The 24652-nt window shown below is 58.3% G+C and overlaps 1 protein-coding gene across 1 annotated transcript in view; it reads left to right on the forward strand.

The window, feature by feature from the left end:
• Positions 1-24652, forward strand: part of Plxna1 (plexin A1) — a 53266-nt gene that overhangs the window by 24747 nt on the left and 3867 nt on the right. The window contains exons 6-31 of the mRNA XM_010636349.3: positions 233-356; positions 445-598; positions 1045-1144; positions 2064-2178; positions 4900-5100; positions 6604-6700; positions 6773-6966; positions 7076-7227; positions 7305-7425; positions 7767-7903; positions 9053-9220; positions 9371-9464; positions 9705-9944; positions 10051-10194; positions 10554-10788; positions 12925-13067; positions 13665-13921; positions 14065-14131; positions 20318-20464; positions 20566-20725; positions 21205-21308; positions 21613-21709; positions 21979-22169; positions 22289-22458; positions 24098-24310; positions 24387-24537. Coding sequence (XP_010634651.1) covers positions 233-356; positions 445-598; positions 1045-1144; positions 2064-2178; positions 4900-5100; positions 6604-6700; positions 6773-6966; positions 7076-7227; positions 7305-7425; positions 7767-7903; positions 9053-9220; positions 9371-9464; positions 9705-9944; positions 10051-10194; positions 10554-10788; positions 12925-13067; positions 13665-13921; positions 14065-14131; positions 20318-20464; positions 20566-20725; positions 21205-21308; positions 21613-21709; positions 21979-22169; positions 22289-22458; positions 24098-24310; positions 24387-24537 — 3976 coding nt within the window. The remainder of the gene's footprint in view (positions 1-232; positions 357-444; positions 599-1044; positions 1145-2063; positions 2179-4899; positions 5101-6603; positions 6701-6772; positions 6967-7075; positions 7228-7304; positions 7426-7766; positions 7904-9052; positions 9221-9370; positions 9465-9704; positions 9945-10050; positions 10195-10553; positions 10789-12924; positions 13068-13664; positions 13922-14064; positions 14132-20317; positions 20465-20565; positions 20726-21204; positions 21309-21612; positions 21710-21978; positions 22170-22288; positions 22459-24097; positions 24311-24386; positions 24538-24652) is intronic.

Here is a 24652-nt window from a genome sequence, read left to right on the forward strand (position 1 = left end):
CGTGTGAGCTGCCTGGGGTCCCGCGCCCCCCGCTGTGGCTGGTGTGTCCTGCACAGCATGTGAGTCTGGCGATGGGTGGGTGGGCAGGGTGGAGTCTCAGTACCTCAGATGGCCTGCGCTCCCCTGGGCTTTTCTGTGTCCCCCTGGGCCTGCTGACCTGGGGTGGGAATGTCTCCTGTGGGGCTGGGAGTGTGGTGGGCCCCTGCCTGGCCTAAGTACCCCCGGGCCGCAGCTGTTCGCGGCAGGACGCATGTGAGCGGGCAGATGAGCCCCAGCGCTTTGCCTCCGACCTGCTGCAGTGCGTACAGCTGACTGTGCAGCCGCACAACGTGTCGGTCACCATGTCCCAGGTGCCGGTGAGTGTGGTCACCCCAGGGGCCATCGGGGGTGGCAGGGCAGGTTGGCCAGAGGCTCCCACTCAACCACCTTTGCCTGTGGTCTCAGCTTGTGCTGCAGGCCTGGAATGTGCCTGACCTCTCAGCTGGCGTCAACTGCTCCTTCGAGGACTTCACGGAGTCTGAGGGCGTTCTGGAGGACGGCCGCATCCACTGCCGCTCGCCTTCCGCTCGGGAGGTGGCACCCATCACTCGGGGCCAGGGTGAGCGCTATCCTGTGCCCCTCATTCCTGGAGAGGCTGGCGCAGTGGGTGTCACTCTCCTCCAGGGTCACTTCCAAGGGTTGATTCATGACTGTGTCACCTGCATCAGGGTTCTCCCCAGCTGTTCCCCTTGGGGTAGAGGAAATGCTGCGGGCGTAGGGCCAGAGACAATCATGGGATGGTAGGTGAGGGGCCGCAGCCCAAAGGGTGGCAGGGGCAAAGGTGTACGTGGTTGCTCCAGGGCTTGCAGAGCTGGGTCAGAGATGGGTAGAAGACCGGGCCCTCTGCGGTGACCCATCATCGAGCCCTCTGCAGGTTTTCCATGTAGTCCAGGTGGGCAGAGGGGCACCAGTCCCTCTCCTCTTGCTGCCTGGCTCAGGAAGGGGGCAAGCTGTCCAGTGTGTGACCCTGGTGACGTGGCCCATGCTGCTTTGCATGTTTTGCAGGGGACCAGCGGGTGGTGAAGTTATACCTGAAGTCCAAGGAGACTGGGAAGAAGTTCGCATCTGTGGACTTTGTCTTCTACAATTGCAGTGTTCACCAGTCGTGAGTGTTCCTGCCTGCTGTGGGGCTGCTGCACCTTCTCATCCCCAGGTCCCAGTCAGCTCTGCTCTCACCTGCTGGTGGAGGGAGAGAGGCGAGGCCACAAGAGAGTAGCAGGCCAGGCAGAGGGGTAGTGGGGCAGGGCCACGAGGGGGAGGCTGGGGTATGTGGGTTCTATTATGAGCGGGGGGTCTCTAGGCCAAGAGGGGAGCCTTCAGCTCTGTCACTGACCTGGGCATAGCAGTGGCATTGCGGCAGCAGAGATGCCCTTAACAGGCAGCAGAGTTTGGCCTTAGAGAGCAGAGGTGCATTGTGTTTCGGTTGTCCTTTTGTTTGTTGACTGACTCCAGATGGACTTGTAGCCCTACATGAAGCCCCACTGTGTTCCAGATGATGTTTCAGTTCTGGGGTGCACATTGTCTTGTCCCAGGCAGGGGGCAGAGGGGTGCCTGGGGCAGGGACAACACTGATAGGGGCCTAGGGGGACCTCAGTATCACTGGAGGAGCAGGGTGGCCAGCCTGCTGTGACAGTGGCACAGAGCAGGGGGCAGAGGCTGTAGGCCTTGTATCCAGCTGAATGAGCAGTGTCTGCAAAGGCCAGCTTGTCATGGCCCAGAACATGTCAGATTAAAGGGATAGCTTGAGGCCTGGGCACGGTCCTTGGGTAGATGTGGACCCAGCTTTACCCAGTGCCGTGGGAGCTGCCTGCTGCCTGAATTTAGGCCTGAGTTCATGAGAATGGGGTTTGGTGGTCGTTGAGGCTCTGGAGGGGAAAGCCGTGCAGAGTGGGGGACGAGCCCAGGGTGGGCAAAGAGTGCTACTCCTTCAGGTCTGGGGACTGTTCAGCCAGGAGTAGCCTCCAGCCCCAGGGAGGAGCTGGGCACTACTCAACCCCAGCCTCACCAGCCTGCCTCTCCCACAGGTGCTTGTCCTGTGTCAATGGCTCCTTCCCCTGTCACTGGTGCAAATACCGCCATGTGTGCACACACAACGCTGCTGATTGCGCCTTTCTGGAGGGTCGAGTCAACGTGTCTGAGGTAAGGCCGGTGGCCCCACCCCACCTCTGTATCATCAGGGTGCTGGCCAGGAACACCTGGGGGTGGTTAGGGTACAGGGTTCAGCCGTATGCTACGTGGGTGTGACCAGACTGGGACTGCAGGGCTCTGTTGCATGGTCTGTGAGGCTGGGGACACCCAGAGGCCAGGCCAGTGAGTTTAGAGATCATGGGTGATGGGCAGGAGCTCAGGCTTCGGAAATACTTGCTGGCCACGGCTCTGGTACAGCAGGAGCCTGGAGCGTGCAGGGCTGGGCAGAATGCCTGGTGCCTCCCTCCCCTGAGTCTCCACCTCCCCACAGTCTCCCCATCACCCCACCACCACCCTCTGCACTTGGCTTTTCTGTCCCTGGTGTAACATTGTCATCAGCAAACAAGATGGCAGTAGGGGTGCTGGGACAGGCAGCTCTGGGGGGTGCTAGGAAGCTGGACCAGGCCATCCAGGGAGGATGGGAGTTGTGAGGCAGGACCCAGGGACTTGGGGGCTGGTGAGAGGGTGCAGAGCTCTCTGCAGATGTGGCTGCCTGTGGCAGCTCAGTGGTCATGGGCATGGGACTGTGGCCAGTGGGTGGCTCTGGAGGTTGAAGCAGCCTAGTCCTCTCTGGTGCTCATCTCTGACCCCTCCTCCAGTGCAGTTCCAGTGTAGCCTCAGCAAGCAGAGGACACCAGGGTCCTGGGAAGGCTGTCATGGGCATGTTGGCTGGGGCAGGTAGCACAGGAGGTGTAGATCCCTCCTGGGTTTGTCCATGCAGAGCTGGGGGTCCAGGGCGAGTTGTGGAGGGGGCAAATTAGTTCCACGGCACTGTAGTCTAGAGCTGTATCCTGGGTATTCAAGTGGATATTGCTGAAGAATGAAGCAAATGAAACCTTTTGGAAAGACTGTCACACGTAACAAGTGCTAGGTGCCCCTTCTTCCTCTCTGGTTCTAGGGGTCCCATGGGTGACGTCATCATGCAGGAGCTCCATGGCTTCCCAGCCTGAGACCCCTTTCTCCAGCTGGGAGTTGGGCTCCCTACCTGCCCCCCTGTAACCAGAAGGATCCTCTGAGAACCCCTTTCCTGAATGCTCCCTGAGCAGGCGGCCAAGGGGCTGTCCAGGAAGTGTCCCTGTGTGGTGGTGCTGGAGAGGTCCCTCATAGCCACCCCCAAAGTAGAGCTCCCACCTGGCCTGGTGCCCCTGAGAGGTTGGGGATTTTCTTTAGGGATGCTTTTTCCTGGCCTTTCTCCACAAGTGGGTGATGTGTCTGGTGTTTCCTGGGACAGAGGTTGATGAGGTACCTTCCCAGGTAGCCTTGAGGCCCTGCTGTGGCTTTCCCCGTGGGAATGATCCTGTGGTTTCTACAAACAGGAGTTGGGTGGGCTACCAAATCTTGACTTGATCCATATAAGGAGGTGTCAGCCAGGCAGCAGAAGTCCAACCTGGGTCATGAAGGCCATCAGAACCTCAGCTGGTTCCCACACGGGCCAGTCTAGGACCCAGCACCCTGATTGAAGTGGACCCAAGTGTCCACGAGGAGGATCCCAGGCCATTGTGTGTGCTGCTGATCTTTTTTCCAACCTCCCCACTGGGGCCCTGGGGCCTTTCATGTGCTGGGGCAATGGGAACCATCAGGCCTGGTAGGGCTGTCAGACATGGCTCTGAGTTGACACCAGAGGACCCAAGCAGTCACCCTGACTGCCAGAGCAGAGCCTGGGGAGCAGGTGGCCAAAGGGTTAGTGTAGGCCTGACTCAGTGTGCCACGTGGTGCCCCGGCCCATCCTGCCTGCAGCTGTTCCCTGAATCCTGTGTGATGGGAGAACACCTGCTGGGTGTCAGGAAGATGATAGGGAAACAGAAGCCAGGTGGAGTGGCAGGACAGCCTCCCAGAGCAAAGCAGGCCACCCCTGGCTCCTCACTTTCCGTGTTTGTTGTTGGGGTGGGGAGTGGCCCAGTGTGGCCTCAGGCTACTGGGGGGCTCACACTTGGAACCTTCGAAGAATCTCAAAACCAGGCATGGTGGTGCATGCCTGTAATCCTGACCCTCAGGAGGCTGAGGCAGGAGGATCACTGTGAATTCGAGGCCAGCGTGGGCTATGTAGTGAGCTTAAGTCCAGCTTGAGCTACATAGCGAGACCCTATCTCATAGAATAAAACAAAAAAATGAATCTCACAGGCTGTCTTGGAGTGCAGAGGCACAGGTGCCTCTCTAATGACCTGGGGAGTAGTGGGTAGATATAGCTTGCTGCATACCAGCGCCTCCCTGCTTGGTCGCAGCCTGACTTGGAGCCTGTGGGCAGGGGGCACACCGCATTCCCCAGGCTCAGTGAAGCAGGGATAGCTTGCCCAGCTGACATTCCAGCCCCTCAGGCCCTGGAAATCCCTGCAGAGCCCACTGTGGGAGCTGTCGGGGCTTAGGGACTCAGGTCTGTTTTCAGCATCCCTATTTAAAGCCAGCTTCTCCTGGGGTGGCTGCCAGCCGAGCTGCAAGGGCGCTGGTCCATTGCATCAGTTATTGTTGCCGAAACACCGGCCCCCAGGGCCCTGGCTGTTTTTCTGCTGGGCTCCAGCTATTTTTACCTGCTCCCCAGGCCCCAGCTGAGAGCTGACAGCACCAGCGCCCCACTCTGGCTCCTCTGCCCCAGGGGCCTGTGCAGCAGCAGGCCAAACAGGGTTCTGGAGAGTGGGGGCTGCCTCGGCAGACGCTCACCAAGCCTGTCACCCACAGGACTGCCCCCAGATCCTGCCTTCCACCCAGATCTACGTACCGGTGGGCGTGGTGAAGCCCATCACCCTGGCTGCCCGGAACCTGCCACAGCCACAGTCGGGCCAGCGTGGGTATGAGTGCCTTTTCCACATCCCAGGCAGCCCCGCCCGTGTCACTGCCCTGCGCTTCAACAGCTCCAGCCTGCAGTGCCAGAACTCCTCGGTGAGTGGTAGATGGGGGCCAGGGCATGGGATGGGTGCAGCGGGGATAAGTCAAACAGGCATATGGCCCCCCGGCCAACCCCTGTGTCCCTCATTGTGCCCAGGTCCTGCCGGTGAGTGGGCTGTGGGGACCCTAGTCAGGGTTCCAGGCCCTGCTGACTGCTGTCTTGTCCTGTAGTCAAATGCAGACACCGCTGCCCTGTCTGCAGTACACAGTAGCCGCGAAGCCACTTTCGGCTTCACTCTAACATGATGACACCCTAAAAGTTGCTGACAAGTTCGGCAAGTGTAGTATTGGTGGTCTTTCCAGAAGCTTCCTTTGGTGGGTGACTGAGGAGTGCATGTCAGAGGCACAGTCTCAGGTCCCGCTGTCCCCACTGGTCGGCCTCAGTTTCCCCATCTGTTCAGGATGTTTAGGGCAGCGGTGGATTTGCAATGGGCTTGGGTCCAGTTTCCCACCAGGCACAGCTGATGACAGGGCTCTGGTCGCTCCCAGCCCTGGAATCCCAGAGAGGGCCCATGCTGAGGTCAGAGGCTTGGCTGTTGCAGCCCCTTGCCAACCCCTGACCTGGCAGGGTGGGCGGCCCGTGGGTCCCAGCAGATCCCTACTCAACAGTACCCCTTCCCTCGCCCAGCTGCACCCCACCTGTGTCCTCTGTGACTCTGTCACCCTGTCCTCAGTCTTGACTGTCTCTTCCTCTCCTCTCTCCCATTTAGTCTCCCTTCCGCTGCCATCTTCCCAGCCCTACATCATCTTTTCTTCCGTCATGTTGAAGGGAAGAAGGAATATCGAGAGTTTGATAGGATTCAGTTAAATTCGTGCAGATAAAATAGTGATGAATTGCCAGGCTGCCCCTTGGAGATGTGGGCTTCCTGCCTCCACCTTAAGCATGGGACAGGGCTGAGACCATCAGCAGCAGAAAGTGGGGCACAGCTGGAGCACCAGGCCCAGCCCCCCAGGAGGGGCAGTTATCCCAAGGACCACCTGGGGAGGACTGGGACAGAGCAAGTGTGACAGGCCACAGGCCAGGTGCAGGGACACACAGGGCAGGCCTGGCCGAGTCGCAGAGGAAGATGGCAGTCCTATGTCCTAGCAGGGTTGAGGGTGCCCCATGGTTGGGAGCAGCCTCCCGAGAGGCTGGGGAGGTGCTGACTGTGGGAAGCAGGGACTCCACCCTGCCAGGGCACCACATGTGGCTGCTGGAGACAGAGGCTTTCTGGTGGCTGTGGGCCACAGAATCAGGAGGGGAGACCCTGTGTGCCGGGATAGGCAGGGCTGCTGGGGTGCTTGGGAATGTTTGTCCCCCCAGCTAGCCTCTAGGCAGGCTGGTGACAGCTATCCAGCCCCAGGCTGCTCACCAACTCTCATGGGAGTTTGGTAGGCCCACCCCATGGCCAGTTTTGCAGGTGGTAAGGGGCGTGCAGGCCCTGACCCTCCATGGTGGCTGGGAGGTGATGGCCAACCACCCTCCCCAGGCCTGACCACGGTGCCTACCGCCCACAGTACTCCTATGAGGGCAACGACATCAGCGACCTGCCTGTGAACCTGTCAGTCGTATGGAACGGCAACTTCGTCATCGACAACCCCCAGAACATTCAGGGTAAGTGCGGGGGGCTGGCTTGGCTTTGGGTTGGTGGTTGTGGGGTCCCACTGACCAAGCTTTTCCCCGCAGCCCACCTCTACAAGTGCCCTGCGCAGCGGGAGAGCTGTGGCCTCTGCCTCAAGGCTGACCCTCGCTTTGAGTGCGGCTGGTGTGTGGCTGAACGCCGCTGCTCCCTGCGCCACCACTGCCCGTATGATGCGCCTGCCGCCTGGATGCATGCCCGCCATGGCAGCAGTCGCTGCACAGACCCCAAGATCCTCAAGGTAGGCCCCGCTTGCACCTGCCTGCCACCCACCTGCCCACTGCCTGGCCTCCCGGGCAGGCTATCCAGTGCTGTCCAGTGCTGGTGTCCCAGCCTCTGCCTCCCCACAGCTGTCCCCAGAGACGGGCCCCCGGCAGGGAGGGACACGGCTCACCATCACCGGCGAGAACTTGGGCCTGCGGTTCGAGGACGTGCGGCTAGGCGTGCGGGTGGGCAAGGTGCTCTGCAGCCCTGTAGAGAGCGAATACATCAGTGCTGAGCAGTGAGTGCAGCCCAGGAGGGGTGGCCTGGCTCGGGTGGTGCCCCTCACAGTGGCTGAGGCCTGGCCGATGCCCACAGGATTGTCTGCGAGATCGGGGATGCCAGCTCAGTGCGGGCCCATGATGCCCTGGTGGAGGTTTGTGTGCGGGACTGCTTGCCTCACTACCGGGCCCTGTCTCCCAAGCGCTTCACCTTCGTGGTAAGTCCTGCTCCTGTGCCTGCTGTTTCTGGCTGCTGGGGATGTGACCATGGTGCTCAGAGGTCTTGCTGGGTGCAAGGGAAGTGGGCCTATAGCCCACCGGCTCATCCTTCCTTGGTCCCTGGTCAGCCACCCTTCACCCCCATTCTTCTGCAGCCTGCATGCTGTCCCCTCCCTCCCTGCCTGCCCACCTGGGCTGGGTGTGAGCACCCCGGAGTACAGGATGGGTCCCCCCTCTGGGCCCTGTGGAATCTTCCCGGTCTGGGCACAGCTGGCAGTGCAAGTAGCATCCCAGTGTGGCCTGAGAGGGATGTCCCTCGAACAAGTCCCTCTTTCTGCAGACACCAACCTTCTACCGCGTGAGCCCCTCCCGAGGGCCTCTGTCCGGGGGCACTTGGATTGGCATCGAGGGGAGCCACCTGAATGCAGGCAGTGATGTGGCCGTGTCCATCGGTGGCCGGCCCTGCTCCTTCTCCTGGTATGGGCGCAGGTGGGAGTGGGGGTCGGGGCCTGCTTGGTCTTTCCTGCTGATTGGGGGCCAAGGCTGAGCTCCTGGTTCCTATGTCTGTGTGCCCCTTCCTGTTGCCTGGGAAACAGGATATTAAGAGCCTGGCTGGGGTGATCACTATGGAAACCCAGAGGCGGAGAAGGTTACCATGGAAACTGGGGCTACCTCCAGAGTGGGGAGAGGAGGGGGAAAAGGGAGACAGCCGGCTGGGGGTGGGGCCTGGGCTTCTAGGGGCGGATACAACCTGACTGCCTCCTCCCTGGAGGGGGACTCCCTTAGGAGCAAAAATAAGAAGTATTTTCCAATAAAATGTTTAAGGGAGAAAACAGACATCTTAACAAAAGCCTTGAGGCTTGAAGTGGATAATTTTAGATTAGGAATGATAATTGAACGGCCCTTTAAATATTTTCCTGTGGTAATTACCCGTTATCAGGCTAATCATCGGTGTTTGCAGCCGAATGGGGCCTAGTGGCTGCAGGATCTCCCAACTATGGCAAAAAAAGCTGAGGGGACAGGGTGCAGGTGCATGTAGTACCCGGCTGGTGTCCAGTAGAGGTGACCATATGACCACCCAGCCCAGCTCAGCCCAGGTCATCTTGTGGTCCATGGCGGTGGAGATAAAGCCCCATGTTCCAGATCAGGGAACAGAGGGACGGTGCTACATTCCCAGGATGCAACAGGAGAGAAAAGTTGGGGCTTGGGCTCACTGCCCTCCTGAGAGAGGATGGGGCTGTCCACAGTGTCATGTGGCTGCAGTTGGGCAACCTGGGAGCCAGGAAGGAGGCCAAGGCCCAGTGGCCATGAAGCCCTGGCCAGAGTCACCTGAAGGGGGCAAGGCAGGGCTCTCCGTGCCTCTGTGGCCTGTGCATTGTGCTGCAGGCACAAGGAAGTGGGTACAAAGGCCAGATCCCAAGCAGGGTGGGCAGAGGGACAGGAGTTGGGGCTGAGGGCAGGACCAGTATGACCACAGAGGGTGGAAATGGTGGTCACAGTGCTGCTGGCAGGGTTGTGGCCTCTTGCTCTCAGTTGTATAGCTCGCTTGTGGAGAGCAGATGTCAGCTCACTATGGAGGTTCCCCACTGGGTTCTGGACACCGCCTCACTGTCCTGACCCCCCTAGGAGGAACTCCCGGGAGATCCGATGCCTGACACCCCCTGGGCAGAGCCCGGGCAGTGCCCCCATCTTCATTAACATCAACCGTGCCCAGCTCGCCAACCCCGATGTGAAATACAACTACACAGAGGACCCCACCATCCTGAAGATAGACCCAGAGTGGAGCATCAACAGGTGGGCAGCTCTGCTCTGCCCCTGTCCTCTCCCTGTCCCTGTCCCTCCTGCTGACTGTGGCCCTGGGGAGGGGCTCTGTCTGGGCTGTTTATCTCTCTCCTCCTGTGTGCTGGGCCGGAGCATGGAATGACGGCTCCACGTGCCTTCTAGTGGTGGGACCCTCCTCACAGTCACGGGCACCAACCTGGCCACTGTCCGCGAGCCCCGAATCCGAGCCAAGTATGGAGGCATCGAGCGGGAAAATGTAAGTCTGTACCCCTGCTCATCCACCTCACCATACCCTGGGGGCACACATGGGCACTCCCTGCTTACGCTGGCCTGGGCTGCGTGTGGAGCCCGAGGCTGGGCCATGCTTCCCTCGGCTCCTGTGGAGCACCTAGAGGACATGTCGGCCGTGCCAGGGCCCCCAGGCTGCGGTTCTGTCATGGGAGTGCTGCCTGCCTCTGAAGTGCTGGCCCAGTGTCCCCATACTCTGTGTCCCTAGAGCTGCATGGTGTACAATGACACCACTATGGTGTGCCGGGCGCCATCAGTGGACAATCCCACGCGCACGCCACCGGAGTTGGGGGAGCGGCCGGATGAGCTGGGCTTCATCATGGACAACGTGCGCGCCCTGCTGGTGCTCAATTCCTCCTCCTTCCTTTACTACCCTGACCCTGTGCTGGAGCCGCTCAGCCCCACTGGCCTCCTGGAGCTGAAGCCCAGCTCCCCACTCATCCTCAAGGTGGGCTTGGCCACCAGGCTTTCTGCAGGGTGGAAGGGCTGATGCGGGGTTTGGGCCAGAGAAGGGGCTCTCAGCCTGGCTATCCCACTCATTGCTATCTCTGCAGGGCCGGAACCTCCTGCCGCCCGCACCCGGCAACTCCCGACTCAACTACACGGTGCTCATTGGCTCCACGCCGTGCATCCTCACTGTGTCGGAGACACAACTGCTGTGCGAGTCACCCAACCTCACGGGGCAGCACAAGGTCACGGTGAGTCCACTGTTCTGCCTGGCTGCCTTCCTGCCAAGGACAGGGCCTGGAGGCCTGGGCCCCAGCCCCCAGGGCCCTCCTGCTGACCCTGTCCCAACCAGGACAATCTCAACACTGTGACCGAGCCTCAGATGTGCCCCACTGCCCCTACCCCTACCCCACTGCCCATTGCTGGGTCCCTGCTGAGCCCCATGCTGTCCTGGGTCCCAGCATTCTTACACTGCCAGCCACTCTGGGCCCCTGTTTTCAGGACGTCTTCTCACAGGAAGGAGCCACCTGGGGTTCAGGGACCTCGGCCTATGGCCCTTGGCTTCCAACATGGGCACAGGCGGTCTCTGAGCCCACTCCACCACCTGCAGGTGCGGGCAGGCGGCTTCGAGTTCTCGCCCGGCATGCTGCAGGTGTACTCGGACAGCCTCCTGACGCTGCCTGCCATTGTGGGCATCGGCGGGGGTGGGGGCCTGCTGCTGCTGGTCATTGTGGCCGTGCTCATTGCCTACAAGCGCAAGTCCCGTGACGCCGACCGCACCCTCAAGCGGCTGCAGCTCCAGATGGACAACCTGGAGTCCCGTGTGGCCCTCGAGTGCAAGGAAGGTCAGTCAGAGTGGCGCTCAGGGCCTGCTGGCTCATGCCCTGCGGTGCTGGGCTTGGTGCCTGGGAGGTGGGTGTGGGCCTTGCAGGGTAGGTCCCACCTCACAGCTTCATCAGGCGACGTAACCACCTGTGCCTCCGTCTCCTCGTCTGCGGGTGGGTGCAGTGGCAGCACCACACGGAGGTGCATGGTGGCCAAGGTAGGTCTGTAGGGTGCTGAAGCACGTCCACTCGTGCTGGCATTGGCCTATATCCTCAAGCTGGTTGCACCATGCTCCTGAGCTGGGCTGTGTGTCCGTCCCTACCCTTGGGTGTGAGTGGTGTTTGTCGACTCCTGAGAAGGCAGTGTGGGGCTTTTCTGCAGGGCATGTCTAGGGTGCAGCAGCGTTGTGGTCCCTCCCAGGGCATGTGTTTGCCTTGGGTAACAGCGTGGCATAGCGCACAAGCCTAGTACCCTGGGGTCCAGTCACTGCGCTACCCCTGACGGCTGTCCCTAGTCGCATGGTTCCCCTTCCTTGGGCCTAAGCCCCCCAAAGCCTTCTACCAGAGAGTTATCCAGTGGTGTATAGTCCGGGGTCGGGATCCCAAGCCTGCAGGGACCATACCTGTGTTGGCTGAGGGCTGGGAGGGTGTGGCAGGAAAGGCCAGGATGGGAACAAAGCAGGAACAGAGGACTCCACATGGGACACAGCAGGACCTCCAGGACCACCCATCTTTGCCCAACGTATCACAGGGAAAACCACGTTCCCATGGTTGAAGATTCAGCCAGCACAACCAGGCATCTAGACCTTCAGCCTGCACACATGGGCTGTGGGTGCAGTGACTGGGGTGGGTAGGGCCTCTTGCTTGGTGCTGAGGCTGAGCCTGTGGGCCCTGGTGTCCTCAAACAGAAGCCTTGGGTTGTGGCAGCACCTGCAACAGGTGATGGGGAGGTAGACTGGCCTAGGCACTGGGCCAGCTGCATATACCTAACCCGTGGGCCCTAGGTCTGTTGTGAGCCTCTCAGGACCACCACAGAGAAGTCATGATGGTTGTGAGGGAAATGGAGCAGCCTTGATGATAAGCAGTGTTTATGGGACGTTGCTGGGTGCTATGGAGGGCATAAGCAGATTTTCATTAAGAGACACTTACAGCTCTGGGGTGATACTGGGCTGGGATTTGCGACCCCCAGGGTCCAATGTAGGGTCTTCAGTAACTCTGGCAGGACCTGGACACTGCAATAGAACATCCAGTCTCTTGAGAAGGGGAGTAGACACAGTCTCACTATGTACCCTGTGCACGTAAACTCATGGCAATCCTCCTGCCTCAGCCTCCCAGGTGCTGGGGTTACAGGCCAGTGCCACCTTACCCAGTAGGACTTGGCTAGTCTTAAAACTTGAGTTCTACATCCTAGGAGCACCCCCACACACACACACATGTGGCCCCATGGTGGGTGGGGCGGGCAGTGCTGGTGAGACAGGGTACAGGCATGTTGGGGCTGGGTGCAAGGCGGGGGGTCTGGGCTCCCTGTGTCTTGTGGAGGATGAGTGTCCACAGAGGCTGCCCTGAGGCTGGCAGGTGGGGACCAGCAGACGCCTGGCAGGCAGTGGTGCCAGGAGACGAAGGCCCTGCTCCTAATTAAAGCCCCGCCATCCCTGGAGCCGCCCACTTTGCTGGCTCCTGATCAGATAGTGCATCCCAGCAGCCACGACACAGCTCACAGCTCTGGAATGCCCCGCGGGTTGTGAGCCTGCCCACCTTTGTTCCCAGGAAGCAGAGCTGGCTGAAGCAGGGTGGCTGTATTGAGGGGGCTCCGGGCCCAAATTCACAGGGGGCAGGTGTCAGTGTGCGGCTGGGAGCCTGGGGTTGCCCTGAAGCCATTGGCCCTGGGACATCTGCCACCCACCACCTGGCTCCTGGCCTTGCCCATTCCTGAAGTGATAAGGGCTGGCACCCCATGGCTGCCCACCCTCCAGTGTCAGAGGCCAGCCCTGGTGCTGCTCTGCTCTTGATTTGGTTATTCCTACAATTTCCCAACAAGGCAGAGGATTTTCATTGTGTTAGGACTGGAGAAACTGAGGCACAAGGAGGCACGTGGTAGGCCTGGCCCTGATGGTGGGAGGAAAGGGAGGGGTACCCTGACACCTTGCCTGGCCACAGCCTTTGCAGAGCTCCAGACAGACATCCACGAGCTGACCAACGACCTGGACGGCGCGGGCATCCCGTTCCTGGACTACCGCACCTACGCCATGCGGGTGCTCTTCCCCGGGATCGAGGACCACCCTGTTCTCAAGGAGATGGAGGTGGGTACACTGACCTCACCCTAGGCACAGAGGGTACAATCTGCCTCCTTGGGGGTCAGGGTCCAGCCAAACTGTTGGGGTGCAGGAGGCGCACATGAAGAGGTGGCCTGAGGCTGGGGCAGGACCTGCCAGGCATGGCTCCTCTCCCTCACAGGCCTCCTCCAGCCTGAGCCTGCCACTTGGGGCTGGGCCCCTCGACGTTCCAGATGTGGCTTTGCTGGCAAGCTCCCTGCCCTGGGCTGGGTGGTGCCAGCCTGGCCGGAATCTGCTGCAGCCACTGGTGAGAGCAGGTGTGGCCCTCAGAGCTGGGCGGTGCTCTCGACGTCAGGGCACCCAGGGTGCTGGCCCTGAGCACTGTGAGGAAGTGGCCCCAAGCCTGTGCCAGGACAGGAGCGCCCTCCCCAGCTCCACACCCAGCCCTCTCGTCTCTGAACTTCATTCCCCATCCAGGAGGAGGGGCAGAGGTTTCTGTGTGGGGTGCTGCCACAAGGGCAGGGAGGCCAAAGACTCTGTCCTGGCACCCAGCGGTAACCCAGTCAGGGGGCCAACCTGTCTTGGCTCTGGCGTCAGGGCCTGAGCAGGCACATGCTCACCCAGGTACAGGCCAATGTGGAGAAGTCGCTGACGCTCTTTGGGCAGCTGCTGACCAAGAAGCATTTCCTGCTGACCTTCATCCGCACCCTGGAAGCCCAGCGCAGCTTCTCCATGCGAGACCGTGGCAATGTGGCCTCGCTCATCATGACAGCCCTGCAGGGCGAGATGGAGTACGCCACGGGTGTGCTCAAGCAGCTGCTGTCTGACCTTATTGAGAAGAACCTGGAGAGCAAGAACCACCCGAAGCTGCTGCTGCGCCGGTGAGCAGCCTGCTGAGTGAGGGGCATGGCCCTTCTCCACACAGCCGGAGAGACCCTCGGGGATGGGCTGGGTGTGGCAGGTGGGGCCTGTGGAAGCAGGGCCGATGCCACCTGCCCGTGACACGCTGTTCTGCCTCCCCCAGGACTGAGTCTGTGGCTGAGAAGATGCTGACCAACTGGTTCACCTTCCTCCTGTACAAGTTCCTCAAGGTAGGTCAGACTGACGGAGAGTACCCAAGGGTGGGATCAGATGACAGAGGGGACATAGGAGGGGAGCCCAGAGGGAAATGGGAGCAGAGCACCCCAGAGAGGTGCTGAGGAAATAGCTGCAGATGGGGCAGCCCAGGTAGAAGCTCCCCAGAACATGCGTATGCCTGCCCCCGCCCCATGCATCTTCTTCCTGTCCAGCCCTTGCCCAGCTCATGGAGGGTGAAAAGCCAGTGGCTGAGCTGGCTTTGAACACAGGCACCAAGCCTAGAGGAGGCAGGGCCTGAGCTGGGCTTCCCTGAACCTTGGCAAATGAGTACTAGCTGTCCTCAGGGGAGGCTGTGGTCCAAGTGGATGTAGGCCCCATGGGCTCTCTTTGGGTTGGAATTGGTTGAATTAGTTTTCTGCACATTAGATATTAGGACACAGATTTTGGTATCTTGCTTCCTTTGAAAAGCTGGAAGGCATGGCAGAGGGGCCCTGCATCAGGTGTGAACTATGGTCAGTGTAACACATGCCCCTTCCTGCTCTCTAGGACCCAAGTGGATAGTCTGCAGTACGGGGGATCAGCAGTGTAGTCTACTGGTCTAGGGCAGGTGCTGGTGACCATCTGAGTCTAGCATCCCCACTTCTTAGGCTTTTGGAACTTCTCAGAAGGATGCTGCTGTGCCCCCAGGCAGCTGGTGAGCTCAGAGGTGACAGGGTGACAGCCTTGTGGGTAGGTGTGTGAGCGCAGTCCCTGTAGGGTGTCTGCTCATTGGGAGGAGACAGTGGTAGATGAGAGGTGCCCGTGTGGGTCAGATGGGAGTGCGTAGAGGACAGGCGGTGAGGGAGGGGCATCATGGGCCCTGGAGAGGTGACATGTGCAGCTGTGTGTATACAGCATTCTTTGGCATGCTTCAAGGGCCCAGAAAGTGGTAGTGCTGTTACTGGGCAGAACTGGTCAGGTACCTCACAGGTGGGTGCTTCCTGTCAGTGAGGACCAGCCTGTGAAGGGGTATAACTCATCTCTGTGCTTGCCACGTCCAGCTCTCTAAACCCAAGAAGAAGTGTGAGGCGCAGCTGAAAGAAGGCTGCAGCCAGGCCAGGCAGGGCCGAACCACCCACTGACCCTGCCGGATCCCAAGTCCACACTTGGAAGGACAGGGTGCAGCGCAGCATAGCCAGCCTGAGACCCTGTCGGAGCTGGATTCTTTCACCTGTCTGACCTCAGGGAAGCTGGCCGACTCCCACCCAGGAGGGGCCCAGAGCCTGTCCTGGGCCTGTGCCCATCCATGCCTCCATCCTCTGACCCTTGTCACAAACTTTTATTAAAGATGGACTATTTTTTAGAGCAGCCTCCAGTGAAATTGAGCCTGAAGTACAGGGACCTCACGGGTATTGAGATTGTTCACACACAGAGATCTTTCATGTATAGGGATTTCTCATGCTCAGGGATCGCTTACGTATAGCATTCTCTGACCCACAACAGGTTGGCGTAGGAGTTTCAGGGTTACCTGGGTGCAAACAGGAAGTGCGCTCAGTAGCAACTGTGTCTAGAAGTTTGAGGGTGGTCCTTCCTGCCTAGTGACATGTGGACGATGCTGTCCCATGAGGCTGGGTAGGCGGTGAGTTGCAGTCCACCAGCCATGAGGTCATGAGGCAGACAGTGTGGGGCTGAGCTGTGATGCGTGGTAAAATGGACTAGATACACTTCACTTTCTTTTGTGTGTGTGTGCACTACTGGCCATTGAATCCAGCACCTTTGTACCAAGTTACAACCATAGCCATTTTTAAGTTTTTAAATTTTGAGACATTGCCTCAGTAAGTGGCAGGATCCTCCTGTTTCAGCCTCCCGGGTGTGCACTATCACCCTTGGCATGTTCTAACGAAGAGTTTTTGTCATGATAGAATACACTTGCAATTAACCATCTTCACCATTTTTATATGTACAGTTCCATGGTATCAAGTGCATTTGTAATAACATGTGGCCATTTCCACCATCCATCTGCAGAATTATTTTCTAAAACTGAAACTGTGCACTGACATCCAGCTTCTCATCCCTGCCCTCTGCCCCAGCAGCCCCTCTTCTGCTGTCTGCCTACTTTTTGCTCTAGTGAACCCTGGAGGTGGGATCGTCCCTGGTTCCTCTTCTGTGACTGGCACATGTCACTCTGCACGGTGTGGAAGCGCCCTCTCCCGTATCTGTCAGCAAAGTGTGGTCCATACAGTGGTGCCCCTACAGACAGCTGTGTTGGTGACCCACTGTCACCTGTAGCCTTCGGCTGTTCAGTGGAGGACTGTAGAAATTACCGATGTGCCACTGGGCAGCAGGGTGGACTCACACCACCTCTTCCAGAATGTGAGCCATCCCTTTGTCCCAAGCACCCGCCCTGCATTTGCTGCCCGCCACTGCTAACCCATTTGCTGTTCTGGTGACCGGGTAGTTGACTCGCAGTATCACATACTGGGGTTCAGGTGACCTGTTTCAGCTAGTACAGGCACAAGGTAGTGAGGCTGGCCCTTCAGATGTGTCCACAAGAGGCCGTAAAGAACATCCTTTAAGTGCAGGTTCCTGATATAACAAGGAAAAGCAGGAAACATCCATTGAGGTTGCTGAGGTGCACGGTAGGGACAAGTCTGTCCATGAGATCAGGACGAAGGATAAAGAAATTCATTCTGGGTTTGCCATCACACCTCACACTGCAAAATGACAGCCACAGTGCATGATGGCTGCTTAGTTAAATGGGAAAGGGATACACTTTTGGGCACACGACCTGAGCAAAGAGCACTGAGCCTCTCAGACGCAGCAAGGTATCCCAAGCCATTTACTGCACACATGGCACGGTGCTTACACTTGGTGCAGAATGGGCTTGGGCTGTGTAGAGGTAATGTGGAGTCTTGGGTTTGGTACTGTCCGTGAGTTCAGGCAGGCATTGGTGGGGATCTGCGACTGTGTCTCCCTGGAATGTTTTGTTGCATATAATGTATATGTATGTATTGTCTGCCTCAACAAAAAATGGCAAGAGGATCAAGAAAGGGGTAGATGGGAGAGGGAAGAAAAGGGTTGGAAAAGAAATTAGGATGTGTTACGTATACATATCAACTCCACAAGAAGTGTATTTGTTACATACTAGACATATGTACTAATAAACTTTAAAAGGAAAACAAAAAAAAGGGAAGTAAATCTAGGCTAGCACATGAATGAACTGTGAGGTCACATACTAGTTTTAAACAACATAAAAAATCTTTGCTCCTTGCTATCCTTAGAAACAAAGCTTTACCTAGAGCAGTGATCAACAGTGCTGGCTTGGCACTGCTCACCACAAGGTGAGGATAAAGGATGAGCTCCCCGCCCCTAGAGCTGCACACGATCATCATTGTGGTGCACGTTCTCAGTCTGGTTTCTGAACTAAAGCAACTGTTTATACAGTGTGTGTGTGTTAAAGTAGGGTCTCATAGCATTGCCCATACTGTTCTCAAACTCCCTAGTTTAAAGGATCCTCCTGCCCCAGCCTTCTGAGCAGTAGGGATGGCCTGTAGGCTGGGGCAGGAGTTTGCTGAGATCTACAGTCAGGATAAGTTCATGAAGCCAAGTATCTGCTGCAGCCTGAGTGGCTTTTAACATCAAGAAAACCTGGCAATAGGCCCTGACCCTCAGGCAGTTTTCTCCGTAGTCCCACACTGAGCTGACACCCTCTCCTATCTGCCCCTTGGGCAGAGCGACAGACCCACCTTTGCAGCGGCTGACTCAGGTGTTGGTCACATAACATTCCGTGATGTGGATGGTGTATTGTCGATTCCCTGTTGCACAGTGGTGTCGGGAGAGTGGATCCTTGCCCACGGTGACCAGCACCCCTCCCAGCCTCTGGTGTGGTGGGCTTGGCTTGCTGAGTGCGTGTGATGGGGGTTTCCAGAGGAACAAGAGCAGGGTTACTTCAGTTGTGATGCATGCTCCTGAGTCCTGCCAAAAGTGCACCCAAATCAGGTTCAAAGCTCACCTGGCTAGAGCTGCTTTATCAGCTGCTTTCACCTCTGCCGGTTTGATAAGTGCATGTGGATAGTTGATTGCTTTAGTTGGCATTTGTTTTAGCAAGGTGAGCATCCTTTCATGTGCTTAATCAGCCACTTCTGTTTTATTCTGTGAAACAAAGTTTGCAATTTTTTTATCCTTTGCACATTTTTCTAGGATTATTTCTTTAATATACCAGTTTTTTTTGTTTTTTTATCTTAAATTTTATTGAGTTTATTGGTACATTTTAGGGATACAGTACAGTTACATTCATTGTTGAGATCTTGTACCTCTACATGACAAGTCTTGATTCTCATTTTTTCCCCTTACCTCTGCCCTCCCCTCACCCCCTCCTCCCCTCCCCATCTACAAACACTTTATTTTCATCTTTTCATTCTCTCACATTTTTTCTTTTCCCTTTTTGTTCTTCCCTAATATACCAGTTTTTAAAAAAATACCTACCTTCATTGTTTTGGCTCCTGTGATAGCCATGTGGTGTGAGGTAGGGATCTGTTTTGCTTTTCCCAACAAATGGAAAAGCACTTACCCTACCAGTGTTTATTGAAATGCCCTTACTTGGATTATCTTATTACACAAAAAGTGACATTTTACTATTTTTATTTATATTTTGTGGTACTGGGGGTTGACCCCCCCCCCCGCCACCAGGGCGTTTCCCCTGAATTACATCCCCAGCTCTCCCCCTTCTTCTTTCATTTTACTTCTTTTATCTTCTAAATTTTGAGACCAGATCTCACTACATTGCCTAGGCTGGACTAGAACTTGTAACCCTCCTGTCTCTGCCGCCCACAGTTCATGGGTTACATGCACGTATCATCACTCACAGCCAAAGGTACGCCTTTTAGGCAATTTTTACACACTTGTACCTGGGGCTGGGAGGAGTGGGGGGCCTTAGGTTCTGGGCCTTCCTCCTCCCTGGCCTCTTGGGAATCTCAGATCCCTGAGAGGCTGCAGCCTGGGTCTGGAGAAAACACCCTGGCTCAGCCTAACCCTTTCCTGAGAAGTGCTGGCTTTTAGATGAGGGGCACTGGGGTCCAATGGAACTGGGTTTGAATCCTGACTTAATCTACATGGCCTCCCTCCACCGAAACCCAGCTGCCCTCCTTTCTCCTTCTGCGTAGTTCAGGCCTGGGAATCCTCTTGTCCCTGGGTCCCCCTTGTAGATGGCATTTCCAGGAAGCACCCCCATGGGCAGTTTTGCGTCCGAACCGCTTGCCCTCCTCTCCTCCCTCACAGCTCACTTAATGAAGCCAAGTTTGCAAATGAAACATAATTTCAGAGACAGGCGTGTTGTTGGAAGGTCTCGGGATGATCTGTGCTTGTGGCCGTTCCTTAGCAGCTGTCTCTTTAATTACCGCAGATGCTAACGAGGTGCCCGGAGCATCTGGTTATGGGGCCAAAGTTGCCCATCTGCCAGGATCAGGCGGAGGTGGGCACTCACCTGCCGGTGACACAGCAGGCGGAGGTGTCGGCAGTCAGGGACAGCCCCTGAGGGCTGCAGGACCTTGCTGAGTGCTGCCCGCTGGCCCTTTGCATTTCACTGTGCCAACATAAACCTTTTCATTCCTTCTATTTGGTTAGCTGTGTCTGGGAACCTCACCTTGCTTCTTGCTGGGTTTGCAGATGAATCCAAGGGCCTGGCCCTCAGGCAGCAGCATGAAGTACTGCAGGTTTAGAAGGGCCATGGGGCTGGGTGGAGTCCTGGTCACAGGATGGCAGTCACAGAGACCCAGAGGCAGGAACAAGAGATGGCCCTCCTGGCAGTGGCGTGGGGTCCAAGGGCCCAGGTTAGGGCAGAGCCAGACCTCACCGCGTTCCCAGCCCACCATGCCAGTCTTGAGGCCTGGACTGAATTGCTGTGTCCTGATTCTGGTGCCTCCTGCTGTCCCTGGGGTCGTAGCTCTGCCCAGTGAGCGTGCTGAGAGCATGCTCTAGCTAACAGCCAGGGGAGGAGGCCTCCAGGTACCATGTACCCTTCACTCCTGCCTGTCTGTGTGTGCCCTCTCCATGCTCCTGTGGTCCGCCATGCATCTCTTCCTGCTACTCTTCCTTGGGCCCTGGTGCAGGACACGTTTGCTTCCTATGAGGAGCTGGCAAGGGTTGCTGTCCCTCCTTGCTGGGAGGGCCATGGACTGTGGGAGCCTGCGGTCCTTGCTGCACCTCATGCCTTGGCTCTACAGGAATGTGCGGGAGAGCCCCTCTTCATGCTGTACTGCGCCATCAAGCAGCAGATGGAGAAGGGCCCCATCGATGCCATCACGGGTGAGGCCCGCTACTCCCTAAGTGAGGACAAGCTCATCCGACAGCAGATTGACTATAAGACACTGGTGAGTGTGGTGGGCCCTCCTGTCCCTGGCCCCACTCCCTTTCCTGCCCCCAGCCAGCAAGGCCAGATGGGGGCTGATGCTGCCCCTCCCCTCCCCTGCAGACCCTGAACTGCGTGAACCCCGAGAATGAAAATGCACCCGAGGTGCCAGTGAAGGGACTGAACTGCGACACAGTGACGCAGGTCAAGGAGAAGCTGCTGGATGCTGTGTACAAGGGAGTGCCCTACTCCCAGCGGCCCAAGGCTGGGGACATGGACCTGGGTACGCGGAGGGGCCACCATGGGGCTGGGGGTTCGGCAATGTACCCTGTGTGTTCTGAGACATGGGCAGGGGTGTCAAGGGCGCAGGGCTCAGCTTGGTGGGGAGCTAGGTGGGCCTGTCAGTGCTTGCTGGTCTGGTCTGTGAACAGCCATGGAGGAAGTGGTAATGGGGCTGGGCTCTGGGGCCCGGTTAGAGGCTGTGAGATAGGGGTGTCTGGGCTGGGCGGCCATGGAGGACCTGAGGGAAGGTGTGGCAGAAGGCTGGAGTCAGGGCCACCATGATTGACTTGGGTTCCTGTAGTTGGGGCTTATCCCTGGGGCTGAGTTGGTGGCTGGGGCACTCAGTGCCCAATGGGGCCCTGCCTGTTCATGGCCTTAGTAGTGCCCTCAGGGTCCCCCTCCTGTGGGTGTTAGTGCAGATGGTGGTCAGGAGGGAGCAAGGCCCTGTGGCCCTGCCCTCCAGTGCCCTGCTCCCCACAGAGTGGCGCCAGGGCCGCATGGCGCGAATCATCCTGCAGGATGAGGATGTCACCACTAAAATCGACAATGACTGGAAGAGGCTGAACACGCTGGCCCACTACCAGGTGACCCTGTCTGACAGGAGCCTGGGCTGTGCCTTCCAAAGGCACCATAGCATCATTGGCACCAATGTCAGAAGCATTGGCGAGAAGGTGGTCCAGCCTGGGGCTGGCAGCAGAGTTCGAGGAGGGGGCAGAGGTCTTGGGGACACTCCCAGGCTCCAGTGGGCACTGTTCCGGCAGCCTGGCTCGGGGTGGTGAGCTGCCCACCTCCAGGCTCAGGGCAGTGGTGCCACTCAGGCCCCTAGGGTGGGCTGGGCATCTCCATTGCATCCTGTGGAGTCATTGTGTCCCTGCCCTCTGCCTGCAGGTGACAGATGGGTCATCAGTGGCACTGGTGCCCAAGCAGACATCCGCCTACAACATTTCCAACTCCTCCACCTTTACCAAGTCCCTCAGCAGATACGGTGAGGGGATGGGCAGGGGCAGGGGCAGCCCTGGGCCTGGGCAGATGTCAAGACTCAGGGACGTGGTCACAGCCTGCCCTTGTGTTCTGGAGGCTGTGCCACTCCCTCTGCCATGTGTCTACCCTGTAATGCTGCTTCCCGGCCTCCTCATCTGTCCCCAGCAGCCCAGGGAGGAGGATGCAGGTCCCAGGGTTCAGATGAGGCAGGGCCTGGGTGCAGCCATATGTATGGGGACACAGGCCACCCACTGACAGGCCCGACTTCTGCAGAGAGCATGCTGCGTACAGCCAGTAGCCCCGACAGCTTGCGCTCGCGCACGCCCATGATCACACCCGACTTGGAGAGTGGCACCAAGCTGTGGCACCTAGTGAAGAACCACGACCACCTGGACCAACGCGAGGGTGACCGCGGCAGCAAAATGGTCTCAGAGATCTACCTGACCCGGCTGCTGGCCACCAAGGTAAGCAGCCACATGAGGGTGGCCAGGCTCCAGTTGAGTGTTCCGAGCTGGGTCAGGCCCCCCGGGGGGTGCTGGTGCCTGGCAGAGCCCTGGAGCCTTGCCCCCTTGCCCACCCTCAGGGCACGCTGCAGAAGTTCGTGGATGACTTGTTTGAGACCATCTTCAGTACAGCACACCGGGGCTCCGCCCTGCCACTGGCCATCAAATACATGTTTGACTTCTTAGACGAACAGGCCGACAAGCACCAGATCCACGATGCTGACGTGCGCCATACGTGGAAGAGCAACTGGTAAGGGGGGGTGCGTCCCACACGGCTCGGGCAGCTTCCTCCTTCCCCGCCTGGGCTTAGGCACGTCTCCTGCTCCAACTGAGCAGGCCCCTCGGGTGAGGGAGCTGCATGCTTTGTGGGGGCTGCTGTGTGAGAGCTGGGGCTTGGTGGGAGGCAGTGAGGATGACACAGGCGCTTGTGGTGCTCACTAGTGTGTGGCCCTTGCAGCCTGGGCCATGGAGGCTGCAATGGAGACCAAGACTGCCTTTGTCACTAGGACCCGGTACCAGTCACCCATAATTTAAGAGGGGAAAGATTTATTTTGGCTCAGTTTGGAGAGGTTTCAGCCCTTGGTTGGATGGCTCCAAGGCAAGGCAGAATGGCAGAGGGACCTGGTGGAGGAGAGCTGCTCATAACATGGTGGGCAGGAAGCAGACTAGGAGCCATGCCCCCAGTGACCCCTTCTAGCCGGACCCTGCCTCCTAACAGCAGGTCAGCTTTGAACCCCCATAATCCAGGACCTCTAGGTATAAACCATAACAGTATGTCACTTGCCAAGGCCATGGGGCACTGTGTGTAGAGGCAGGGGTCACACAGGACCCTGAGCTCACCATGCACCTAAGGAGAGGCAGCAGGGCTTTGCAGGGCTGAGCCTGTGTCGAGAGATGCCCAGGCGCCCAAGTGGCTCCCTTCACAGAGTGCCTGCCATGGTCAGTGGCCCTGGCTTTGGGCACTGGTGTACCTGGAGGACCAGCCCTGTGCAGCCCCAGCCCTGGCCCCACAGGCCAGGCTCCTGCCCCAGGCAGAGCCACTCTGTGCATATCTGGAAGCCTGCAAGAGGGCTGTGTGGACAGGTGGTTGGTCAGGGGTAACTGAACACTTGTCTCAGCAGAAGGGGCTGCTGCTTCTCTCCACAGGATCCCACAACACCTCCACAGCCTCCCCAACCCCTTTCAGGAATATCCAGCGCATGCCTACAATGGCTTGCACACCCTCCAGTCAGCAGCCACATCCCAACTCCAAGCCTAAGTCTCATTCCTTTTGGGAATCCTGGCTTCTCCCCTCCCCACTGTTCCCAAGACTCTGGTGGGGTACCTCCCAAACCTGGAGTGCAGCCTGGGGCTCGGTGGTGATGGGGTGGGGCTTGCAAGCAGCACCCTCCCTGTCACTTCAGCGGGGACAGCCCTGCATATGGAGGGTTCTGGACCAAGCTGTCCAGGAACCACCAGCCACATATGGTTGCTGAACACTTAGCATGTTCCTGGGTGACTACTAAGGACCTCAGTTTTCAGCTTCATTTGGTGGCCTGTGATGGCCGTCTCTGTGGTGGTGGTGTGGACCCAGGGCTAGGGGCTCCTTAGCGATGTGTCCTGGGGGGGCCCCCTACCCAGCATGCAGGCTGGGGGCAATGACAGTGTGTGGGGCCCAAATCTGTGTGGTGCATGTGACCCCACACATCTCTGAGCATGGGAGTGAGGCTGTGTGAGAGGCACCAGGTGGAGGCACAGTCCCCACCCAGGGCCTGCTTTGTCAGATGGTGCTGGACTCCTTGGAAGCCGGGGTCAGGAGACTGGGCTGGAGGCCTGACCCTCCTGTGCTGTTCAGCGGGGGTGGCGGGGCCCGAGCATGGCAGCTGAACCCCTGGGCCTGTGTGTCGCAGCCTGCCCCTGCGCTTCTGGGTGAATGTGATCAAGAACCCGCAGTTCGTGTTCGACATCCATAAGAACAGCATCACGGACGCCTGCCTATCAGTGGTGGCCCAGACTTTCATGGACTCCTGCTCCACGTCAGAGCATAAGCTGGGCAAGGACTCACCCTCTAACAAGCTGCTCTACGCCAAGGACATCCCCAACTACAAGAGCTGGGTGGAGAGGTGCGGGCGGTGGGCATGGGAGGGGCTGGGGGGAGCAGGCAGGGAGAGGCCCTCACTCCTACCTGGCCGGCCACAGGTACTACGCTGACATCGCCAAGATGCCCGCCATCAGTGACCAGGACATGAGCGCCTACCTGGCCGAGCAGTCCCGGCTGCACCTGAGCCAGTTCAACAGCATGAGCGCCCTGCATGAGATCTACTCCTACATCACCAAGTACAAGGACGAGGTGAGCCGCGTAGGTGGGAGGTTGGTCGCCTCTGCTGGGCCCTTCCCTTCCCCTCCCTTGGTCAGTGGGGATGGCTAGGGAGAGGGAGGGGATGGGCTGCACCTCCGCTGTCTCC

This window comes from Fukomys damarensis, unplaced genomic scaffold, assembly GCF_012274545.1.
Source record: "Fukomys damarensis isolate Sample0158 unplaced genomic scaffold, DMR_v1.0_HiC HiC_scaffold_37, whole genome shotgun sequence".
NCBI lineage: Eukaryota > Metazoa > Chordata > Mammalia > Rodentia > Bathyergidae > Fukomys > Fukomys damarensis.